We start from the raw sequence: 24942 nt of genomic DNA on the forward strand, positions 1-24942 counted from the left end.
GTCGAAATGTATATTTATGCTAATATTGTAATTTTAAGACAATTACAGAACAAAAGTTCTGATGTTAAAAAGTACTTTAACTTTTAGTATCAGGAGCAATTTAATCTTTTCTTAATTATTATGTACGATTACATTTTATTATGTACTATTACATTTTATTAGGGATGCACGATATTCTCAGCACGTTATCGGTATCTGCAGATTATGGCTACATTTTTAAAAGCACTGTATTATGTTATTTCCACTACAGGTGAGACTTGATGTTCTCTGCGATTAGGTGGAAAAAATGCCTAATATATCGGTATTGAAATCGGCAAGTGAAAAATATTGGCATGTCGGATATAAAAATCCAATATCGTGCATCACTACATTTTATATCTTTCACTATTTTTGAATTATAATCTTGTGCAAAACAAGTTTCTACTACAACTGTAAATAATAGTGTCAATTTAATTGCCACTGTTGTTTTCATCTTATTTTTGTAGATGACTTATTATAATATTGTTATTCTTTTAGACACCGTCTCTTTTACATTAACCCATACACTTTATATTTTCACTCATATTTGAGATGTTTTTTTGTATTTTTCTTATTTTTTACTGTATTTTTGGAGCAATCTGGCATTATAATTTCCTTTGGGATAAATAAAGTTGTATCTCATCTTATTCCTACCTTGAATGGCCACAGTCATAATGAGTGCATGCTTTATAATAATGTATATCTTTAGTGCTCCTTTCCCGCTCTTAAAGATGTGCATCATCGTTTCATTGCGACATTTTTTTCTAGTCTTTTTTGTTAACAATATTTTAATGTTTAAATCTAAATTTAGCTTGAACTAAAAACCCGGAAGGAATGCCTTCCAAAAAACAGTTTTACGTTTCAACATGAACATTTTTCTCTGACTGAAACAAATACTGCTTTCTAGGATTTCAGGATTAGATTCCTGCATGTGCAGTTTCTCTGCTCATCAATGAACATATTTTCACATTTCTTCGAATAAAAATGTTGCGTCCTGATTTTATTTCCCATCTTGAAGCTATTGCATTACCTATCCTAACATAACAGTTACATTTTGTACTACTGATTCTGGTAGTTTATGTGTTAATGTGGCTGTAATCGTCAGCGCCCTGCTTGAGAACACGCAGGCTCCCTGAACCAGCCTCCTGTTACAGATCACTGTTAGAGCATCGTGGGCCTGTGTATTCCTCAGTGGTTTCCTGAACCTGGGTGTAGGGGGGGATTCAATTTGCTGCAGTATGATCTAATCTAAGTCCAGGCGGGTGATAAGCTCTCCTGGTAGCGCTGGCTTTCCATGGTTTCCGGAGGTAAGAGAAATAAAGCACGGCAATAAGTAAGTTTACCCGATTGATGTCACTCATCGGCTGATAGGGACTGCTGTGGGACCAGACTCCAGCAATATACAGCATGATCTAGAGCTGACCTTGGGCCACAGATAGCTCTCATAATAGTCGGCTTCAAAGCTCACCCCTTGGGATCACTTATGCACCAGCATTATCCGCCTGTATACATACGCTGCAAAGACTGAGCGCAAGGTCTGAGAGAGAGAGAGAGGTATCAAAAGTGTGTGTGTCTGCCCTCTGCTTTGAGCGCCAGACAGAGCAGACTGACAAGGTGTTGCTTGAAAAATGATATATTATTGGTGTCATTAAAAGGAGCCGGCTGAGTGGTAATATGAGAAAGTAGTTTATCAGCGACAGTGGATCCAGTTCTTTATCCACAGCAGCACCGTCTGAGATGTGGTGAGTGCTTGGCAGAGCGTGTGAATCGTTCTGAATGTAGATATTAATCAGGATACGGTGTTAGACAGCTGCCACCCTGGGAGCCCGCAGCTCTGGTGTCAAATCCCCTTCAGTGATCACAGAAGGAGAGGGATACTCTGCTCTGGGAGTGTGCGTCCCCGAGCATTGCACAGTTCGCGACTGATGTTTTGGCAGATGCCCTTGTCAAAAAACATCATAATGCAAGCTGCTGGTGTGAATCAGACCAATCTCCTGTGTACCGTATTTGACAGAGGTAGCAGATGTACATTGGAGGTACCTATTGTGATGCAGCCCAAAGGGAATATCACTGTAATGTGCAGTGCGAGACTTATAGGAAGACAGGAACTGTTGCCAATCTTGCTGGTGGAGGGCTGGAAGAACAGGAAGAGACACAGACTAGAAAGTTGATAGTCTTTGCTGTGGGGCAGACATTAATTTAGTGGAGGTTTTATGACCACATACTGATCGATAGCACATCTAGATGGACTGGGGGGCCTTGGGTCTGGATTTAATTGTTCTCTGTGTCTCTCATCACTTCTGAATGCATTTGAAAATCCTTCTATTCATAGGCAGGAGCTCGGGTTAGACTTAATTGCCTTCCATGTGTGGCAAGGTAAGAGATTAAAAGTCTGGCGGCGTTGCAGGGAACAAACAGATTGACTATTCCTATTTGTCAAAGTCGAGCTGATAGAATAGTTATTTTCAAACACTGGGGAAAAAGAAGTGCTTCTTTTTGTTTTAAATATATCAGGACTCTTAAAGGATCAGTTCGAACCTGGAAAAAGCCGCTGTCAGTCAAAGCTGGTGTTCTCTGTAATCGATAGAAGCTTTACTATTTAAAATTGGCGCCATAGCTGTGGAGAAAGTCGGCCAAACAGCTTGTGGTTTCAACCATTCCTACAACACCCAGCGTGCATTGCGCCCCTCCCTCTGAGAGGAACGGCCCAGGGAGAGATGCTGGAGTGCAAGGCCACCGTTTTCCAGTCAAGGACATTGATCGCTAAAGGTATAGCTCAGACCGACCGGATACGACGAGAATATACCGGTGGATCGTCTAAAAAATCTTCAGGCCTGCAGTCGACATTTCCCTGGCCGTTTAAGGTAGTCTGGCAGAGGTTTTCCAGGGCCCATTGGAGAAGCGGATAGCGTCCTCCAAAGACACAGAGTGAAATTGCATTTTCTTTCTACCATAATGGCATTAGCTCCCCATAATAGCATGATAGGACTTAGATTGAAAATCAGTGAACTGGCCCTTTAAACACACATCCAAAAACTATTGACCAATGTATGTTTGCTTTGATGTGCCTCATTCATAACCTCAGATGGATGTTACCTGCTGATATTGTGAGCAGTACATGAAACAACAGGATGAACTCCTGCTGATCACAGTAGAATTTAATCACCAACAGTGGGGACCCTCTACAAGCGGGTGTAAAACTGAGCCTTCACACACTCCTCTCTGGGTTTTCCTGCTTGACATCCTGTGTTGGAGTCATGTGGGTCTGATAATTACAACTGTGCGTTTTTTTTCTTGAGAACTCCCCTGTTTACACATTAACAATTGCCATGAGCTAATGAAGACGAAATAGGTGCACAATTAAAACACGCTAATAACAGCTGCTGTGACACATACATAACACCTTGAGCAGTCTGGAGAGTTAGTTATGCATGCAGTTGTCAGAGACAGAGTTGTTATTTAAAACTACCAGGGTAATTTAAGCTCAATGGTCCTGAGCTTTTTGAATCCATTACTAACCGGAGGAAGAAGCTAATATCATGAATCCATCACTAAGTTCCTACTAAAATGTATATGTGCTCTTTTTCCTGAGTCTCAGATGAGAGCCATGATACCACTCTCATGTGCGTGCTATACACATGATTCTAGAACCAGTAGTCAGTTAGCTTAGCTTAGCATAAAGATTGGAACCTTGGGAAAACTGCTAGCCAAATTTTACAGCAGTAAAATATGTGAAAATAAGAGGGGTTATGAGGTTATATTTGGTGTAACCTTTCAGCTCCAGCTATACATAGGCGCCCATTTCTGTTTCTGCTGGTGGGTGCTCAAAACAGTTGAATGTCCCACCCACACGCCCAAGTTAACCTTATGCAGTAACCATAGTCTACATGTCTGGTTGCTACACAGATTTAGAAAAAGTTGTCGAACGCACGCATCTCAGCACCATAGGAAATGAAAAGTGACGGCGGGCACTTAGAGATTAAAGATAGTACAGCCTTATGCTGCCTTCACATGGATTCAGGCTGACGGTAGACGGCAAACCGGATATCATTTTAGTGGACGTGAGCAGGACGGTAAAATGTGGTGAGGCCGGCAGAGATCGCCGGTAACGGTAGACGTCTTTGCCGTGCAAAGTTAAAATAGTTTTAACTGTTTGCCGTCCTCTGCAACAGAATTAACAACCGGATGTGACGTACCTCCCTATCACAACAAGAACACATGGGCGATATGGACAACGAGAAGCTCGTCATTTTATATCACCACTTTTGTTTTTGTCTATTTTTCAGACACAGATTACTTTTACTGTGCCGTGCAAAGGTGTTGTCAGACAGACACACAGATCCACGTTATTAAGCGTCTATGTCCTCCCCGCGCTGTGTTATTATAATCTATGATGAAGTGACCGCAGGTTACAGCTCCTGCTCGTGTCGTTCACAGCATGAGGAGACAGTTCATACTTTATAGTAGCCTAATTGTGCACGGTACTATGGACAGATCGCAACCTTATTGAGCCAGGTACAGAGCGTGAGAAACACACAGATCTGTGTTAGTTCTGCTTGTCTTGGAACGTTTGTGGTTGAAAAGGGAAATAAAATTGATTTCTGATTTTTACCGTTGATCACCATGGCAACGATTGAAGCTTCGAAGCATTCCGGTCAACCCTAAGCCGTCTTCAATTCAATACATGTGTGTGCGTCTCTTTCGCTCTGCTTCTTTGCAGAGCAAGTAAAGTGGGAAACCCTGGTTGAGTAAGGGCCAGAAGCACCCTTGGAATCAGCGCCTATGCAGCTATATGTCCTTTAGTTTCCAGTATATATGTTAAGCTAAGCTAATCAATAGTAGTAGTTGTAGCTTAAAATTGGCAGGACCAATTATTATAGTGGTGTCACAGCAAGAAAACGTATAAGCATACCTCCAATGTTTTTAACTTCCTCTTTAGGCGATTGTAATTAAAAAGTTGGCCTAGCTGACCTTCCAAGTTCAGACTGACCACTGCAGCCTCAGGCTAAAGAGATAAGCTCCTTAGCTCCACTGCCTACATTAAAAGAGCATGCATACTATTATCATAACTGAATGTAAATGAATTTAAAAATCAAAGTTATTAACTTTTATATTTTTTCAGCATTTATCACACTTTTGTACATTAAAAGAAAGGATCCAGTATAAAGCACACACTGTGGCAGGATGGAAGCTTCCCAGACACGCCTAATGACTAGCCTGCAGCTTGCTGTAACATGCAGCTGGTGATAGCCAGACAAAAGCAACTCTGCCTCTGAGAATTGTTCAAGCCCCAACTAAAACTCCAATCTGCTCATTTAAACACTGTGTGTTCGGCTCGAGTGTCTTGGTGGGGGTGGACTATGACACACAGAGACACACTGACACACCCAGAGAGAAGTAGAATAAAAAAAGATGACTAACCTAACCCACCTGAGCTCGGCTCACAGGGATCAATGTCCTCATCATCGCTCGGACACTCGGCTGACGCCACCAGCAAGTCGTCGGTTGTCTGAAAAAGAGAGGCAAACAGAGCAGCGGTGAGGGCATGAAATGCTTAGCTGCATCAATGGGGTAAGATGGCTCCCCCTTAGAACTACCAATAGTGAAGTTTCCAGAGGGTTAGGGTAAGGAGAGCGGCACAGATGAGATGTGAATCCAGACAGCTACACTGTTTGGCTGCTGGATTTATCTGTCAACACGGTCACACGCTGCCTGGCACCATAGCAGCTGCTATGCTGCTTTCCAGGCAACACTTTCCTTACAGAAATCAGATCTGATTATTGGGGAACAGCAGCGGCTAAAGTTCACAGCACGATTGTCAACTCGCATGCTCAATTTGTGCTGCAGTGTGTGTCTTTGCATAGCCCTTCAAGGGATTGTTAAGAGCCATCACAAACCACCTCTGACATTTAGAGGACAAGCAGCCATGAAAGCTTAAAAAGAGATTGGAAAACAAAGGGCAGAGCAGCGGAGGTTTAAATCAATATTTTCTCTTATTTGTTTCTATGTGATTCAGTATCTCTTTTTTACGGACAAAGCATCCAAAATAAACCAGAACCATGGAGGATATAGTGCTGCTTCATTATTCTGCTGCCACATCTACTTCCATATTAAATCCATTGTGGACTGTTTGAAATGCACTTCCTCACCTGCCAAACACTCGTACGTTTCACCCTCATGGAAAATGGGAAAGGGCAAACAAAGGAGTCAAAAAAACGTGCACTGTAAAACATTATACTGCAATGTTCTTTTATAGTCTTGCTTCAGGCCATTTGATCAGCTCTGCGTTAAAGGTCATTTCATTTAAGCGTGGCAGCCTCTTCGGGGCCGGGTTAGATTCGCCGTTATGCAGCGCTGCTAAGCAGAGTAACCTGCTACTATATATTTAGCCTCTGCACCTCTACTTATCCTTTTTGTGCTAATATTTTTAAATCGTCAAATGCATGCTTGACGATATTTATTCTACTTAAAGGTTTCATAGTCTGGGGTTTGCACGCATATGACAGCAATGCAATATAAAAAGGAAATAGGGCTTCGAAATGCATTAGGTCACAAAAATGAAGATGGACCTGGATTTTTATTCAATTTGTGCTTTTGTTTCTCTGATGTTTGACTGTGCATCCAAATACATCTGCAAGTTGGATTAGCATTGACTCATCTTAAAGAAATTAAAGGTGATGTCATTTTGCTTAACATCCATTTGGCTGCATATAATGTGATTCTATTGCGACTGTAACATCATTTTGACATTCTGTACACGGACCAACATCGTCTTTACATAATAGACCTGGAAATGATAGATCAAAGCCATTAAGGGAGTTGTGGCGTAGGGCTGTTTTTGGTGCATCTGTGCTGGGTGAGGCCCGGGGAAGCCGTCCAAATGTAAATTTAATTTGCTGTGCATGAGGCTGATATACAGTGTCGGCCATCCAGATGGCAAAACCGCCGGATCCTGGAGTGCCACATCCATCACTTCAGCCTTGTGATTTGTTTTTCCTGGCGGGAGATCTTGACACTCTGCACTCACTGGCAGAGGTGCGGGAATCAAGGAATCAATACTCCCTCTCTCTCTCTCGTCTTCCCACCTTACCACTGTCAGTCTCTCTCTCTCCCTCTCCCACCCCTCCTCTTCTCTCCTTTCAACTCTGTCCTTCAGATTTATTTGCAAGCGGAGAAGAGGAAGCAGTGTGACGTGGGTGTAGTAGATGTAGGTTAACTCCCTATAGAACAACCTGAGTGGAGGTGTATGCCGGTTCATATTTATACGTTTCCGTCTCCACATTCGGGTCATAAAAGCTACCGCTCGAGGCCTCGCACTCTGTCACCAGCGTCAAATCCAATAATGAATATGGATATTTGTTTATCTCCTTACGAGAGACTCTTTGATTTTATAATTAAAAGGTGCAGAAATCAAATCCAGCTGTTTGTGAGATGAATGAACCGTTTAAAGCTGTGATTCATCCGTGATTGTTTGCTTGTAAACGAAGGAGAAAATATTAGTAGCGTCAGATTGTGGAATGATATCATCAGGTCTGACCTTTCAATTTTAATTCAATTATAACGACATGCCCACACGACTGTAAGAAACTGAGTAAATATATCATAGCAGCTTGATTGAGACTTTTATGTTAGTGACAGGGAACCATGATATATCGTGTCGTAACGAGGCCATAAAATAATATCCTCCTCATTTCATCCTCCAAGGACAAAGGCTGTGTGTCGATCAGTGTAACTGGAGCTCAACTGTGCCTGTAAGCCACTTCTGAGTCCAATTCTCCGTGATCTTATCAAAATATCAACCCTATGCTACTCCTCCAAATGAATCCCGCACGTGCAGCGGCTGCGAGCCTCTGAATCAACACTGAAATGAATTCACATGTTACCGAGCATCAGCCTGCCAGGCGGGATTAGCGTGTAGGTCAACATTTTGATGTGGTCATGACCTGGTTGAAATCCAATAACATTACCAATTCATGGTGTCCTCCAACAACGCTTGGCTTCTTTTTCACCTGTGACAATTCAATGTGATGCTATGTGAGGGGCTTACCATGCAATTTAGCCACTGTGATGAAAACTGACAGGTTGCCTGTCTGGGACGTCTGGAGAGGACATTGAATTCTTAGGAGATCTTTTCTTTGGGAGCTGTCCTAAATAACACGGGATATGCATGTGATGGTTCTCACACTGCTGAGATTTAAAGTTTAAATCTGCTTTTCTGTCCTTAAAGTTGTAATCTCGAAGATCTCAGTTTCGTTCTCTTTGCAGCACGTATGGCGATAAACGGTAATTGCAGGAGCACACTTCCCAGATATCCAGACAGTGCTGCATGTGTGACGTCCACGGTTGGCTCCAGTTGTAACTCTTGATTTTCCTGGCTGACGGTCGCTTTCCTTTTCAGACTGTTTGCTTCATCTGAGCGTCGAGTTTGTTTCTTTTTCTTTGGATTTTCACTTCTTGTTGAAGTTGTATCTGTAGTCATCCATCTTTTCTTTGTTTGTTCAGCCATAGTAGATTACTGTTTACTCGCAACACTTGCAGAGAGCGGAAAAGCAGCCGCTTAGCTCCGCCTACCCTCTCTGGCAGACCAAACGCTGCTGGCTGATGGAAAACGCGTCACTAACTGGGCGCCGCTTGTGATTTATTCATACTGCAAATGCGAAGGCTTTCATCAGTGTGCCAAGGCTCAATCACCATTGTGCTACCTCATTTGGTGATAGTGACTAAAAAGACAAGTAAAAGTTTAAGTTTTCTAGTAATACTGTATTTTTTGGGGGGAGGGTTCATTTGCTCTGCAGAGTCCGGTTTACTGATGCGATGTGCATCATGCCCACAGGAAGGACGCTCCAATAGACGAGCGTATAAACAAGATGTACCTGTAGTTCATTTTATGAAGGTACTTCTAAAATGCTAAAAGCAAAGGCTCTGGGCTCGCAAAGCATCATTAATCTAGCGGTAAAGTGCTGAAGCCGTGGTGAACCTACAGCACAGCTCATTTATCTGCCTCTGCTCAGAGCTGCAGAGAAGACGCTCCTCTGAGACGCACCGAGGGAACCTGGGGAGACAGTTAGACGCATGGAACACATAAGACAAAGATATACTATAAAGAGAATCCTGCTTTTGAAACAGACGTATGCAAATGTTCTAGTTTCGAAGTACAGTGGAGTCTAATACTTAAACCCTCTGGAAATGTGGCTACATGCATATGTGATGTCAAATTTGTGATTAAGACTATTTCTCAAGTCTGTGTGGGCGTGGCAGATCATGTTTCTGATGTTTGACATCTGCCTGCCTCTGCTTACAACAACGCTGCATGTGCACGCATCAGTGCAGTCCTTAACAGTATGTTTGAGTCATCTGAGGAAGCCGAAGCTTTTTCTTTTAATTAGTCAATCAGTGAGTTACAGAAGGTTTTGCATAGTTGTAGCTACATGCAAACTTAGCTGAGATGCCCTTATTTGTCCAAGAAGCTCTGAATATAACTTCCATTATGGCTGTGTAGCGTTACCTCGTGCTGCTAAACTCTATCTGGTGATGTTCAACACCTGCTGCTGCAAAAAGATCATCAGCAACCAGCGCTAAACTGCAGCATTCGAAAACAGACAACTCAGGTCTACGCTCAACACCTGTGGCTGTCAACACTTGGCCGGCAATCGAGGCTAACGCGAGGTGTGAGCCCTGAGTAGCTGCAGCTGTGTGACTTTTCCTTCTTCTTGGGTCGTGGATGTCTTTTTGTGCTTTATTTTTGTTACAAATATGCACGTGTAACCACAATGGATTGAAGGTTATTTATAGTAGTTCTTGATTTCTCCTGTCACGTACATAAGACTTAAAGTATCATAGATAGAAGGCTTTGTAGATTCTATAAGCTTTAAGGCGTCATAGATTTACATAGAAATTAAAAGTAGGCCTCATGGTGGAGTAAAGCTATCGACTGCGCTTGGCTTGAGCACTGATTGAACCATCAGAGGGGATGTGGACCAGGAAATTCCAACCTGACTCAGCCAAAAGCGGCCTGGTGCTTTCTTTAGCACTGTCATGCTGCCTTTCGATCTGCAAGGATTGATAATGGTCCTCCATAATGAGATGTCCAAACCGACCGAGGTCTGCATGTGTTACCAAAGCTTAGTCAGCAGTCTCATTCTGCTGGAAACACGTATCGGTTCCCCTCTAATGCCTGTCCACACTGTGTCCAACGCCACCATCTCATAACTACTGTATGGACTCCTCACTTAAATGCACTACATGTGTACACACCTGAATGCATGTTTCCCCCTCTTATACTGGGCTGAGGGAGGGGGACGGCGGGGGCTGCTCTTCAGAGGGGCTGCTGCTGCCCCGGGTGCTCCAGAGCAAGAGACACCTTCTCTGTGATAACCTGTCGGCATGTCTCCATGGAGAGCCGCGGGTTTTCACATTGTTTTCTCTGCGGTCTAATTTGATGAATGCTCTCTGGCACACAACACGTCTCTTTGGAGACGGGCTGAAAGTCAGGAGGACACTGAAGGCATCTGAAGGGTTTATCCGAAGCATGCCTCTGCTGTCCTGGTAATGTATTCCTCCGAGGATGCTCGCTGTTTTCTTTCGCCTCTCTCTTTTTTTCCCGTAGTAAGCCCTGTTTTGTGGAAAATAAGCTCTTGTTTTGCAAGCTGCTTCTCTTGTTGTTTTGCTGATTGGTGACAATAAGAAAATTGATATTTTTTACTCATTGTCCATAATCTGTTGCGTACGACGATCTGCTTTCAATCCAGTACTTTTTCAGACTGCCAAAAAGGCTGCACCATTATCAGACAGTAAATTCTGGCTTGATTGAAAAATCAAAGCGAAAATGGCTCACAGCTTCACATCATCATCACACATGAAATCCGTCCTGTCTGCTTAATTCCGCACAGAACGGGCAGATTTTGCCTCATGACAGATCTTTGTCTGACTACGTGTGATGCTTCATGACGGTGTCTATACACTCATACTGCGCTCAGTCCATTAGTTGTAAGCGTCCCACTGCATAACTCATCCCCACGGGCTGTCGCTATTTTCAGACAGGACCCCACCAGGAGGGAACCTACCAGAAGTGGTCTGTGAGAAAAGTACGGCGGCTTGTGTCCGGAAAACGTGAAACCACACTGCGACTTTTATTAGCCATGTATGAAATGTAACCCATCACATCGTCTCTAATATTAACTTTTATTATAATCCCTATTTTTACACCAACACAGCAGCTTTTATCACCTTCATCACTGAGTAATGAAAAATCTCATTTCATATTGTTCAGAAAACAGCATGATGTAGAGTGCAGACTCACACAATGATGACAGGATGAAGGGTAAAGCGCCGCTAACTATAAGAACATATTGAAAATGAACAGAGAATAAGAAGTGTTCAAACTGTTCGGAGTATGGTCTCCATTTTTCTTTAATGTCCATTAACTTGTAGATATATCGCATCGAGGGTCCACTTAAGATTCCATTTTAAGTCAATACTGCAGCTGAAAATGTCGTTTATATCTCATGTGTAATTGGCACCATGCCTCGAAGCCAGAGCTCCAAACGCCTCTGAAAGCAGAGGAATGTGTTTCCTGTACGTCTTCCTTCTCGGACAGCGTGCCATTATTTCTCCTGCTGGCACTGATTTACACTGATGTCGGCCTGCTAGTGTCCAGATCTGACCAGAGCTGTGGTCTGCACAGACTAATTGGGAGGAGTCTGTTGTCCTAAGCTTCACTCTTGCAGCAACACATCATTAATGTGCCAGGGAGAGAGACGAAGAGAAGGGGAGGGAGACGGGGAGAGAGAGGGAGACGGCGGCGGGTCAGCGCATAGAAACGGCTCATGGTTCGGATGAATTTACCCGTGGCAGCTATCACACTGCAGCAGCAGCTCTTATCAGAACGCCTGATGACATCCAAGTATCTAACTTAGCACCCTGGAACTAGGTCGATGTTGATGAATAATTTAGTCCCAGATGCTCAATAGATTCCAACTGAATAATGAAGGCGTGTGGGCCTCTAAGACTGTGAGTTCAGCTCCGTGTATCGCCTGGCCTTCGCCCACACTCTTCCTACTGCTGGTCTGCCAAGCTGTCAACATCATGCACTCACACACATACAGACTTCAGCAATGCCGGAAGACAATGGAATGGCATTTTGTGCTATCACAGCTCAGATGTGAAGAAAAAAAAACATGGATTTGTACATATATATAGCATGCTTACAATGTTTAAAACTTATCATGGTGAAAACATCTTGATTCATTTGAACAATTAAAGAAAAGCTCTGATGTGAGGCGTCATGGTGACACGACAGCTTGCCTCTGTGACTCAGAGGAGAGGGATGAACAATAGGGAACAAGCAGCGGGGTAAAAATGGAGAGATTCTGCACTGTAGCCTCGCTGAAGAGGATTTACATCAGATCCTGCGATTCTCAGCAAATGGATCAACAAAGCTTCCAAACAGGCGCTGCCAAAAAAACATCTCTCAATAAGCAGACCAAAAATATATGCAAAAGACAAACAAACAACACCAGGTGCTTCATTTTTCCCAGGAAATGAATTGTTGAGATTTTACTGAAATGTTGTCAACCATAAAATGAGTGTTTCACTGAGCAGGTGCGTTCCTGTTCTCTGTACAGCTGCAATATCATGAAAGAGTCCTGCTTCAAACACGTTCCAATACACGCTGGTACTTGTGCTGTGCATATAAAACCCCTGGGTCATTTGGACATCACAGTGTGATCTGTTTTACAATGAAAGCGTAAAAATATAGACGCAACTATAAAGATATTGTTGGGGGAAATGATACGCTCAGCGTAGAGAGAGAGAGCTCTCAACGCTGCTGCTTTGTGCTTTATGATGACTGAAACAACAATCCTGACTTTTCTGACTCCAACGACGTCAATGTAAGAAACATCACAACATGAGGTTGCATATAAATCTTTATTGCTCAAAGCTGTCAGTAATTACCTGAGGTATTTTATGCTCTTGAATATGAGCAGGCCACTGAGTGCATTCTGTAGGTAGTGCCATTCTTCACAGCACCAGAGAATTCATGCAAAAAGATGCTGGCATTTTTCAAAGGCAATTAACTCTGAATAATTGCTACTCCTTTCTGTTTTGACTGCTTGCGCTTGCCGTAACGCTAAACTGGCTGTGGTGGACAGCTGTTTTCACTTGCTAAGTTATGAGACACCGTCCCTCGTGGGAGAAAGGCTTTGCTTTATTTAAAATGAAGCAGCTGTTGCTGCAACTGGACCTCAGGCAGAGTATCAGAGTGTCATTAAAAAAAGGATGGTCGGAGGCTCTCCATCTCCTCCCCTGGTACCCACATGTTCCTGTCTTGCCATACATCTTCCTCCAGGCTGAAGTCACTGCACCCCAGACAGTCTAACAGTCTAACAAGGTGCTGAGAGGCAGCTTCAGCACAGCGCGCAGTGGGTGCACCCAACAACAGACAGTGTTGTTTCACAGCGTCAACTCCCAAGCTTCCTTGTGATGACATTTGTAAAACACCCTGAGCCATGAATCAAAAGTAGGACTTACTTTGAATAACATTTAATACTTCATTTAATCTGGGGTGAGGTGCGAGGTGATGAAATACAAATAGTTAGTTCATGTAGTAAAGTAGAGTTTTCAGGTATTTGTACTTTATTTAAGCATCTTACCTCCCACTTTTTAACACAAATACTAGGGATGGGCATTTCCAGACATTTCAATATTCCAGTAATCTAATTACCTCATGAACGAGTAATCGAGTACGTGCATTTTATTTTACCGTTAAAAAAACATACGTCGGACACGGACCTCCCGGCCCGGGAATAGTAGGCTGTACGCCTGTAAGAGAACATCAACTGACACTTTGACATTCATGTAAATAAATTGCCAATAATAGAAAGCAAGCGCAATTTCAAAAGCACTGAACGACCTCAACAGACCCTTCACTTAAAGTTGTCAAACGTCACAGCGGTAGCGGACTGTGTGGACTTCTGTTCTGTGTTGCTTCACACGTAACATGCACGTTTTCCACTCTCATAGCTGTTGTCCGGCGTGACGGTGGCTGGTACTCTGGCTCAACAAACGCCATCAGCTCACGGAAGCCTTCTCCTTCCACAACACTTAATGGGAGCATATCTCCAGTCACCATGTCCGTTATTAGCAGGCTATTATGTGCTAACAAGGTGTGCTAACAAGGCTTGCAAATGAAGTGACGCGAGACTGCCTGTTGTCTGTCTCCGCTGGCTTCTCCTTTAAGCTTTAAGCGCATGTGGTGAAGCATCGAACTATTTCTATAATACACAAGTTTAACACCACATGTCTTGCACGGCACGTTATCATCGTCTTTTTTGTCAAAGTACTTCCAGACATGACTTTTCCTGGTCCCGGCTGACATGGTGCATGTAACTGAGTTAACTACTTTAGCGCGAGTAGAGCACATTTTCAAAACAGGCTCATAACTTCAGCTTAAATTCATTAAGGGGGAGACTTTGCACAGACACAGCCGGTAGAAACGTCTTTCAGAGAGCTACTCTTCACTTTTATACTGCAACTACTTTTTCAGGACTTTTCCTTTTACAGTAATTAAACAGAGTTCTGATGAATGTCTCGTTGTGCATGCAAAGTCAAGAGAATGAATACAGTAAACGCAGCACATTTAGTGTCCAATATAACACAGTAAGACCTGGGGATGAGTGAGCAGTGACAGGTCAATTGCTAGCTTGGTGCACAGGGCCAAAAAGGCTTCTGCTGTGTAAGATAGAAGGCTGCATTAGAGTGGGTTCGGCTGGAGATAATGTAAAGGTGTATTGTACCAGAAGAAATGGAAATGAGGTGAATACAGAGCTACTTCAAAATGCACACATGCCGATGCCCTCATTAAACACGCTGCCTCTCGGGGACCTGAGAACTCTGCCATGTGACTCCTTTTAACGTGGCTGCTTCAAGGCATCACTGCAGCGCTTTGTTGATGTTTCTGAAGGCCCCCTCAGGACCCTGATCATCTCATTTTCCAGGAAGAGTCATCTTTATGGCCTTGTGCTAATACAACACTTAGCGAGGTGTATGATATGGCTCAGGCTCAAACTGGTGAGCAGGAAAGTTGTCTCGCTTTGTGGGATTAAACCAGCTAAAAATTGGACATTGTGACGTCATCCTTTGGTTTGTTAACCCCTTCTGAACCCTGGAGTTTAACGTCACCATCTTCTTCTTTTTAAAAGTAAGAATCCTGACCCACTGGTGAAAGCCTTTGCATTTGCAGTATTACAGACTGGGTGTCTGTGGCAACTTTAGAGGAAAGAATCACAAGCGGCGCCCAGTTAGTGACGCGTTTTCCATCAGCCAGCAGCGTTTGGTCTGCCAGAAAGGGTAGGTGGAGCTAAGCGGTTGCTTTTCCGCTCTCTGCAAGTGTTGCGAGTAAACAGTAATCTACTATGGCTGAACAAACAAAGAAAAGATGGATGACTACAGATACAACTTCCAAAATAAGTGAAAATCCGAAGAAAAAGAAACAAACTTGACGCTCAGATGAAGGCAAACAGTCTGAAAAGGAAAGCGACCGTCAGCCAGGAAAATCAAGAGTTACAACCAGAGCCAACCGTGGACGTCACACATGCAGCACTGTCTGGATATCTGAGAAGTGTGCTCCTGCAGTTACCGTTTACCACCACAGGTGCCGCCAAAGAGAACGAAACTGAGATCTTCGAGATTACAACTTTAAGTGACAATATTTGGATGAAAGGTTCGATACATATTGCTACATCATTATCCTGGTTTACACACTGCCCTGTAAGCATCGTGTTAAACCTAGGTAGCTGTGCCCTAAAGTATAGCCATTGATCTTATATTAAATTAAACCATAATTAAGAAATAGATAACATCAGGCTGTATTGGAGAAGCCTTCAAAGTAGCCATAAAAACATCAGGAGCACGTTAACTGAGGTAATAAGTTAAGTGAGAAATCGGCTCATTTTCCCATCTGGTTTCATACAGGCTCCCCCTGCTGGCCATTAGAAAGAAGGCAGGTTTAAAGCACTTCTTCACTTCTCAAACTCTTCACTTCTTTTTTTATAGTCGATAAATTAAACACGCACACACTTCCCAGTCAGCGCCTGCGTCACACTATCACCATGTCAGTCTGTGACTCACAGTGAACCATGACTGGTGCCTAATTCATCCTCTCACACCACCCGAGACATTCTGTAGGAAATGATGAACAGTTGATATTTTGATTTCCAACCAGGCTCGGTGCTTATTATTTATTACCGGCGACATATAAATAATGTGCACACAATATGGCCGAGTGCCTGCAGTCACCGCACGGTGCAGAGAGAGTGCACACTGAGCGGCTGCCATGTAGTATACAGCTTCGAGCAGATTACACGGGAGACGGCTGAATGCCTTCTGTTAGCTACTTGCTCTAAATGATAAAATCTTAATATGAAATTCATAAGAACTATCTGCCTCCATCCACCTCCTACGCTCCCCCCTTGTTCTTCTCTCTCCTGCCGATGCATAAACGCTCCTCCGTAGAAGTATATTACATGGTCGACTTTGTCCCTCCTCCTTATCCTTGCTTTCACACTCCTCAGATAAATGAAATCTGCCAGCATTGAAGCATTTTCCCCTCTGGATGCCCTGATATTTTCCTTATCTGAAATCGAATCTGTTGCTCTGTGTGCATCTGTAGCTCGCCTTGGTGGTAATCTGGCCTGAGAGCAGGGAACTGCCCAGGAGGAATATCATACACTGAGGATAAGCTGGAGAAAGAGGGAGCAATGACAATTATCAGAGAATGGCTTGTAATCATGGGGCTTTCGATCTAAATGCTAACATACAAGCACTTGTCATTTGGGGGAAATAGCCTGGCTCTACAAGCCACGACGTAATTCTTCATGTTCATGTTTCTTCCCTCAAAATCTAAAAATAGATGACGAATCCAAGCACGCGTCTGTGTGTGTTTTGAGAGAGAGAGGGAGCAGCAGAGGAAGAGATATGCAGCCTGGCTACAAATCGCTGTCTTCCTGACTTTACCTGCGTCTTGATATGCAGTCCCAGTCCCTCATCAGGTGACAGGAACAAATTTGTCATCCTAATATAGATGCCATCACTGCTGAGATGAATGTACTCGGGTCTAATTCCCATGTGTAGCGTTTGCAAAAACATGACATGAGGGAAGAGGGAGAGCAGCTTTGCCCTACAACAGCAGACCAGGTCGCCTGCAGCTCCCACAGAGCGTCGTCATAATCAGATTCCTGTCCTGCAGGTCTGCATGTGTCATTCACAAAGGGCCGAGTGCCACCACAAGGACTAATGAGGGATGCGCTCGTTCGGGAGAGAGGGAAGAAAAAGACACCACAGCGAAAAACTCAGGGCGGAAGTTGTGAAAAAGAAAAGTTCTAAATAATGCTAAGCCCTAAATTTTGCTCCATTTACAGAGTCTCTTAAGTCAAACTGATTTTTCATCACTAATCCATCCCTGTGGCAGTTTTCTAATGCCTGACTGATCAGGGCGACTATTTCTGACTGGACTTTCCTTTAAAGATACTATTTTTACTTTTGAGTTGCAAAAAGCTGCTTTCTTTTTTATTTTGTTAAATTTAGCTCAAAACAAATTCTTACAAAAATGTGAGTATTATTATTGGCTTATTTTCCTCCAAGAGTTAAAGGAGAATTTCTCCCCTGGAAAAAGCCGCTGTCAGTCAAAGCTGGTGTTCTCTGTAATCGACAGAAGCAATAATATTTTAAATTGGAGCCATAGCTGTGGAGTAAGTTGTACAAACAGCTCTTTGTTTCGCCCATTCTACATTCCTACAAAACCCCGTGCATTGCGCCCCTCCCTCGGAAAGGAACGGCCCAGCGAGAGACGCTGGAGTGAAATACAACCGTTTTCGCTGCAGGCAACGACTCAGAGCGGGACAGAATCCAAAATACGACGAGAACATACCGGTGGATCCTCGAAAAAATCTTCAGGTCTGCAGTCTACATTTCAAACCTGACGATTTTGAACGAGACATGACATCGGAGGCAGGCGTCATAGATTGAGGAAGTGTAGTTTAGCGAGCTCCCTGGCCTCGGCCAGGTGACGCTTTTTATGTAGTCTGGTGGAGATTTTCCAGGGCCCATTGGAGAAGAGGATAGCGTCCTCCAAAGGCACACAGCGATATTTTTTCTACCATAATAATATTAGCTCCCTATAATAGCATGATAGGACTGAGGTTGAAAATCAGCGAACTGGCCTTTTAAAAGAGAACACTGACACCACTTGAGTATGAAGCTACAGCCTGGAGTTGCATTAGCTTAGTTAGCACAGAGACTGGTAACAGAGGACAGGGGCCTCGTCTGGCTCTGTCTGTATAGACTTGAGACTTCTGGCAAGAAAGGTCACATTTCCCAAAATGTCAACTGTGGCAGACTATTCATTTAGATAAATTTAGATTCAAATTGCACACACTTAGCTTCATGATCGAGTTATATTCCTCTCCTGAGGCCTTTTCTCCATTACTCTCTCTCGTCCACTTGTCTGAAAAAATAACAGGCTTCATTTGCTGGAATGCAGATGCCTTTATTTCATTTCTGTATCTCCTGGAATTTGTTTTACTTTAATTTAATCATGTGGTAATGATGTTACTTTCTATTATCCTCCTCTACATTCCTCAGCTCCCCTTTAGAGCACTCGATCTGCTGTTCAACATCAGATCAAGATGAGAACCAGCCTTCTTATTATCTGTACGGTTTGTTATTAATCTAAGGTTTTTAATAGTTGCAGACTTAATTACCTCTGGTACAATCTGGGATCCCATCGGCTATAGTCTGATGACGATATAGCCTCTGGGGACAATGGTGAACATGCCGGGCGTGTAGCCAGCGGTTAGCGATAAATTACTTCCAGTCAAGACTTCCTTTTCTGCGTGCTGCATTTGTTTACAGAAAATGTACTTTAATTAACGGGTCTCACCTTTGCTGAAAGGTCTAAATGAGTCTAAATGAAGCTTTGTCAGGTCTGTCCTCAAGAGGAGAAAAAACTTTTAAAATGCTCGTTTGCTGAACGGAGGCCGGATCGATCTGATGCATTCGAGGAAGTCGAGAAATCGCTAAACGGCTTTCGTGACACAGCGTCGAGGGAATTCATCTCAAGTTGAATTTTAGATCTAGAACGGATTGTTAGCTGTTAGCATGCAGGTGTCTGTTTATAGAGATTAATAAGAAGCAAAATCGTCGTCAGATGACGCTGATGGAAGCCGAGATGTCATTACGCTGCATTACGTTCCGCCTGTTTTTCCTGCATACGCTGCAGCCTGCCGATACGTGATTGGTCAATATGACTCGGACTACAAGCGTAGTAGAAACGGAAACCAGAACACTTGCCATCCCTTAAATCAACATCCCTGCCTGTAAATAGGGATGACCTCTGGTCTGATTCAAGAAACAGAACCATTCTTTTTAAAAAGCTTATGTATGTTTTTGTCAAACCGAATACAGCCCATTAGTTTTCAACTGCAGGGATCAAATTTAGGATTCATGATTTTTGTCTTTGACTCCAAGTGCTTTTATCATTGAGCATCAAGCATTTAGATTCATGTAACACTTTCCACCAGCTCTTGAGGAAATTCTTTTAAATATGGATTGAGCTCAGCACGGCTCGATGAGCAGTTGGCACAGAGCTCGTGTTCATGAATGTCATGTATAAAGCAGCTGATAGCAGAATCATGCAGGTGGGAGCGAGGCACTGGAGCACAAATTGTATCTTATGCTCAACAGTTGGCCCAGGACTATTTTCTGTTTCTACAAATCATAACAGCAAATGTCCTGAGAGACAACAATATGCTCCATAAAACATGCTGTAAAGCTGTCAGTGTCTGATTCTCCTCCGCACACAATCCAACACTTTATTAAACAACAGAGACAACATTCACACTGCGTAGGTTTCATTTTTGTCATCCAAACAGACTTAGTGGGACAATCTGTGGTCGTCTGTTGTTGCTGCCAACAGCGTGAAACCTGCAAAACAAAGATGTTTCTTTGTCGACTGTCTTAATAATGTCTGCAGGTATGAAGAACCTGCCTGTGACAATTTAAGCCAACTTGTAAAGCCATCCAAAATAAGATGAGAAATATCATGTACCTGCTGCGAGAGACTGCCCTGCTTTCAACTCAAACGAATTCATCTGATCAAGTCACCACACACTGGCATGTTCACCCCTGCCAAGGTGGACTGGACCAGCGAGTCACATGGTCTCTATGTGTAAAACATAATGTTTGAAGGGCAGCTTCCCTAATGGCCCCCGGTGAGGCTGAGATGATGGATAAGGTCTGTCGCTGGGAGTGAACGCTGCAGGCCCGAGGCCACCGCAGGTCTACAGCGAAACCTCCTTTACCATCTGTCAGCACTGGGTGGCCACAAACCCATAACCGAGCCTGGGGCAGAACACACCAGGACCACCTACAACAACACTCACCTCACTGTCGGGGGTAAGACGGCGAGGTCAGCAAGACACACAAGTGGTGCACAGGAGAGGTTTCAATTTAGAAATCCTGCTATACAACCTGTTTCTGCTTTCATCTCATGACTGTTATTTTAGCAGATGCAGCAACTGAATTATACATAATTTGTTTTTGTTTTTGTGGCTAGAAAGGTGGTGAACCGTGCATATTCATATGCATTGTCAGCCAGCAGGAGCAAGCTGAATAAAGCTTAATTAAATAAAAAAAACATTTCTTATAATGTTTCAGGGATGCATGGGACGATGAGGTTTACCTTTGCTTAGGGTGAGCATACATCCCGTTTTGACCGGGACCGTCCCAGGTCCCAACATCTATAAAACAGTAATATGTCCCGGTTTTGCACACACTGCATGTCGCCCACGGTGGAAATGCCAACATACAAAGCCACACGAGCAAACACAAACAGTGGGTACAGACTGGAAGTAGCACTGTCGCGACCTACTTTACTGAAAAATGCACTGATGAAAAATCCACACAACAGTACATGTGCGTTTGCGGTACAATCAAAGTGTCCCTATTTGGAGGTTTGAAAATATGGCCACCCTACCTCTGCTGCTTCTTCATTTCAATGGTTGGTTTCATTGGAAGTCTGACTATCATGGAAGATAACATTAACGTACTAAAGGTTCTAGTCTGGCATTAGGGACAATTTAAGCGTTGTGGGCGTGAAAGTTTGTTAGCTAAAAAACAATGGAGAGGTGATGATGTCTGCAAAAATGTAGGGACTCCTTATTACAACAATGAGGATGCTAATTGCTAACGTGGCGGATGATGTTGTGATGTCAGACACTGAGGATGAGGACTGACTGAACAAGCTGCATTTATTGTATTGTAACATTGTGAAGTTGTAGATCTCAGTTTCGTTCTCTTTGGCGGCACCTTATGGCGATAAACGGTAATTGCGGGAGCACACCTCCCAGATATCCAGACAGTGTTGCATGTGTGACGTCCACGGTTGGCTCTGGTTGTAACTCTTGATTTTCCTCGCCGACGGTCGCTTTCCTTTTCAGACTGTTTGCTTCATCTGAGCGTTGAGTTTGTTTCTTTTTCTTTGGATTTTCACTTATTATTGAAGTTGTATCTGTAGTCATCCATCTTTTCTTTGTTTGTTCAGCCATAGTAGATTACTGTTTACTCACAACACTTGCAGAGAGCGGAAATGCAGCCGCTTAGCTCTGCCTACCCTCTCTGGCAGACGCACCACTGCAGGCTGATGGAAAACGCGTCGCTAACTGGGCGACGATTGTGATGTTTTCTCTAAAGTCGCTGCAGACACCCGGTCTGTGATACTGCAAATGCAAAGGCTTTCATCAGTGGGCTCAGTCACCATTGTGTTACCTCATTCAGCGATAGAGTCTTAACAGACATTTATTTAAATGAAAATCTTCTAGATCATATTTTAAATTATGCTACTATGTCATGTGCTTGGTGCCTTTGGCTAACACTTTAGCTACAGTTTGCAATCAGCGGCTAGCTAGCAAAGTTTTGCAGTGCATAGTTGCATTAGCTTTATTTGCTTTACCACAGTTTTGTAAATGTGCAGATGCTTTTTGTGGCCACTATTCAGATTTTAATTGTGCGTGTTTATACATTTTCTGTGCATTTGATTTATTCATTCTTACTTTACTGAATAAATGTGTTGCAGTTTAAAAATAGTAATACATCTGAGGGATCATTGATTCTCCATTTAGTGTAGTAATATCATTTATTATTCTTTGTCGAGTCCAGAATGTTAAGCATCTTATATAAACGGTGCTGCCCCCGTTGTCTCCTTCAATCACGGCTCCCTGGCGCCTTTGCTCATAAGGGACAATAAATATAACATAAGCAGAACAATCAATAGTGCACCTGTCCGTGAAGCGAGCCGCCTGATAACTATCGCTCTTTTTTTCCCCTTAAGCTTACAGTATCTGAGCAGCGTGATGGTCAGTGCCATACATCTGCATTGCAGGGGAAATCTTATCCCGAGGATGTTTTCTTTCTGTGAATTATTGAAGGCACCACAACCTCAGAGGGCACTGACACTCACACTGAACACCGCAGCAGGTCTCTAAGTCCATAAGACAATTTATGCTCCAACATGAGTGAACCCTCGCTGATTAATCCTCCTCCCTGTTCCTCGCTAACCTCTCCGTTTGCTCTACATGTGCACATTTTTTAATTGCTGGCACACAAGGGGAGAAATTTGACTTTTCGTCTTATAGATATTCTGCAGGAGTCAAAGAAGCAGTTCCACTTGGTTTGCAATGTGACAAGAAATTCCTATTAAGACAAATTTGAAAAAGGAGACTACAGAGAGAGCGAGAGGAAAGAATCATGTACGATCAGCTCCGCAAATCAGTAATTTCCGAGCAGGGATATTAATGTTTCAAAACAGGCTCTGATTAGATTCTGTGAAGACTCAACAGAATAAACTCCTACTGTACTTAAAGCTCCCATGTTTCAGCATGTGTTTGTTTCTCTTTAAGGCGATCCATCAGATTAATTGAATCCCAGTCACAAGCCTGACTTTCAAAGTGAAAGAACAAAGTTTAAGCGACTAATCGTATTTCTTCCCACTTAAAAAAAAATCTTTATCTAACATGTAAGACTCACAAAATGAAGAAATTTAATTACGTACAAAAAAAGATTATTAATACTTTCACGACTGTGACAATTTAATTCTAATAAGAGAGGCACTTCCGTATCACCGACATCTTCAGACGCGCTGGGCAGACTCTGTTCACTGATGGCCTAATTGCATACATCACCATTTACCTGCAATAACCTGGTGTTTCTCCTCTCTCTATGACTTCCCAAAATGTATAAAAGCCGTCTCAAAATAACAACCATCCATCATGAAACTCAGCAGAGAGAGTTGGGATCACACGGCTGACACCGGCACAAACACAGATGGGAATCCTAAATCTTAATGCCATAAAATGAACAAACAAAGACAACCTATGCTTTTTATACTGCAATAAAATGAGCAGAGAAATCAATCTGCACCGCCAGCTATTCAGAATTCAGCTCGGGCTTTCTTGTTAACGGCTCGCATTTTTCCCATTAGGTGAAAAATGCCTTCTGACTTATCGAGTTTCTTCCTGTCAATCCAAAACAATTTACTGTACACAGTTTGCTGCTTAACGACTAAACTAACTTGAGACAGGCACGAGGTAAACACTAATCCTGTGTAAAAAAAAAAGTAGGTCAGGAAAAAGTTGAGTAATTGCAGGTTGGTGATGTAAGCTATTTATGAGGCTTTTTCTACTACAGGAACACAACCAGCTGGAAGTTAAAGGGCCAGTTTGCCGATTTTCAACCTCAGTCCTTTCATGCTATCATGGGGAGCTAATGCCATTTTGGTAGAAAAAAAAATGCAATTTCGCTATCCGCTTCTCCAATGGGTCCTGGAAAACATCCAGGCCAGGGAGCTCGCTAAACTACACTTCCTCTATCAAGGACGCCCGCTTCCGATGTCATGTCTCATTCAAAATCGTCAGGTTTGAGATGTAGACTGCAGACCGGTCGACGATCCACCGGTATGTTCTCGTCTTATTTCAGATGCTGTCCCGCTCTGAGCCATTGCCTGCAGCGAAATGGTATATTTCACTCCAGCGTCTCTCGCTGGGCTGTTCCTTTCAGAGGGAGAGGCGCAAAGCACGCTGGGTGTTGTAGGAATGAAGAATGTGCGAAACGGCGAGCTGATTGTACAACTTTCTCCACAGCTATGGCGCCAATTTCAATTGTTATTGCTTCTATTGATTACAGAGACCAGCTTTGACTGACAGTGGCTTTTTCCAGTCGAAATGCTCCTTTAAAGCGTCGCCATTATCACAGGTTCTGTTTGCACCATCCCCTCGGTTTGATAGTATTACACTGAGAGAGCTGCCGGGCCTCTTACAGGTCCGTCTTTGATGTGTGCCGAGGGGCGTACCTGAGTGTGGAGAGCTTGGAGGAAGCTTGGGTACTTTCTGCCACCTGCATACTTCATAGAGTAGTATGCAGCTGGGGCTTCAATTAACTTAACAGTGCTGACATTTAAAAGTCATTCAATGCAAATGTACAAGAAAATATGAATAAAAACCATTTTCTATTGGTGCCTGTCCAACAACAGAACTTGATCCTACCCACCAAATGCAGCATTTAATTGACCTGGTTAGTGGCTATACGATGTCATCTTTTAGGATGTTGATCGGAAACTTTCTGATTTGTAAAACACAATGGAAAAAAGGCCTAATGTAAACCCTAGTATATTCTGTAACTTAAAAGTCCAGGTCATAAGTAGCTCTAGGTTACAGGTCTTTCATTGCCTGTCATGGAAAATACTCAGGAACGGTAGTACAGTGACTGTTGCCGAGCGCTCTGGTCATTAGTGACTTCAAACTGGCTGTAATGCTACATTTCAAAATTAAACATTCTGTCATATCTGTAAAGAGTAAATTTATATGACTTTAAATT

At 43.1% G+C, this 24942-nt stretch overlaps 1 protein-coding gene across 19 annotated transcripts in view; it reads right to left on the minus strand.

Moving 5' to 3' along the window:
- Positions 1-24942, minus strand: part of LOC138588539 (neurexin-1a) — a 301786-nt gene that overhangs the window by 14490 nt on the left and 262354 nt on the right. For 12 of the 19 annotated variants that reach the window (XM_069658714.1, XM_069658708.1, XM_069658719.1 and 9 more), the window contains one exon: positions 5440-5527. In XM_069658714.1, the coding sequence (XP_069514815.1) occupies positions 5440-5527 (88 nt within the window). The remainder of the gene's footprint in view (positions 1-5439; positions 5528-24942) is intronic. The other 7 variants (XM_069658720.1, XM_069658713.1, XM_069658711.1 and 4 more) reach the window with 1 other exon arrangement.

Source organism: Semicossyphus pulcher, unplaced genomic scaffold, assembly GCF_022749685.1.
Source record: "Semicossyphus pulcher isolate SPU_LCO1_2020_fin unplaced genomic scaffold, fSemPul1.0.p SCAF_12, whole genome shotgun sequence".
NCBI classification, from domain to species: domain Eukaryota; kingdom Metazoa; phylum Chordata; class Actinopteri; order Labriformes; family Labridae; genus Semicossyphus; species Semicossyphus pulcher.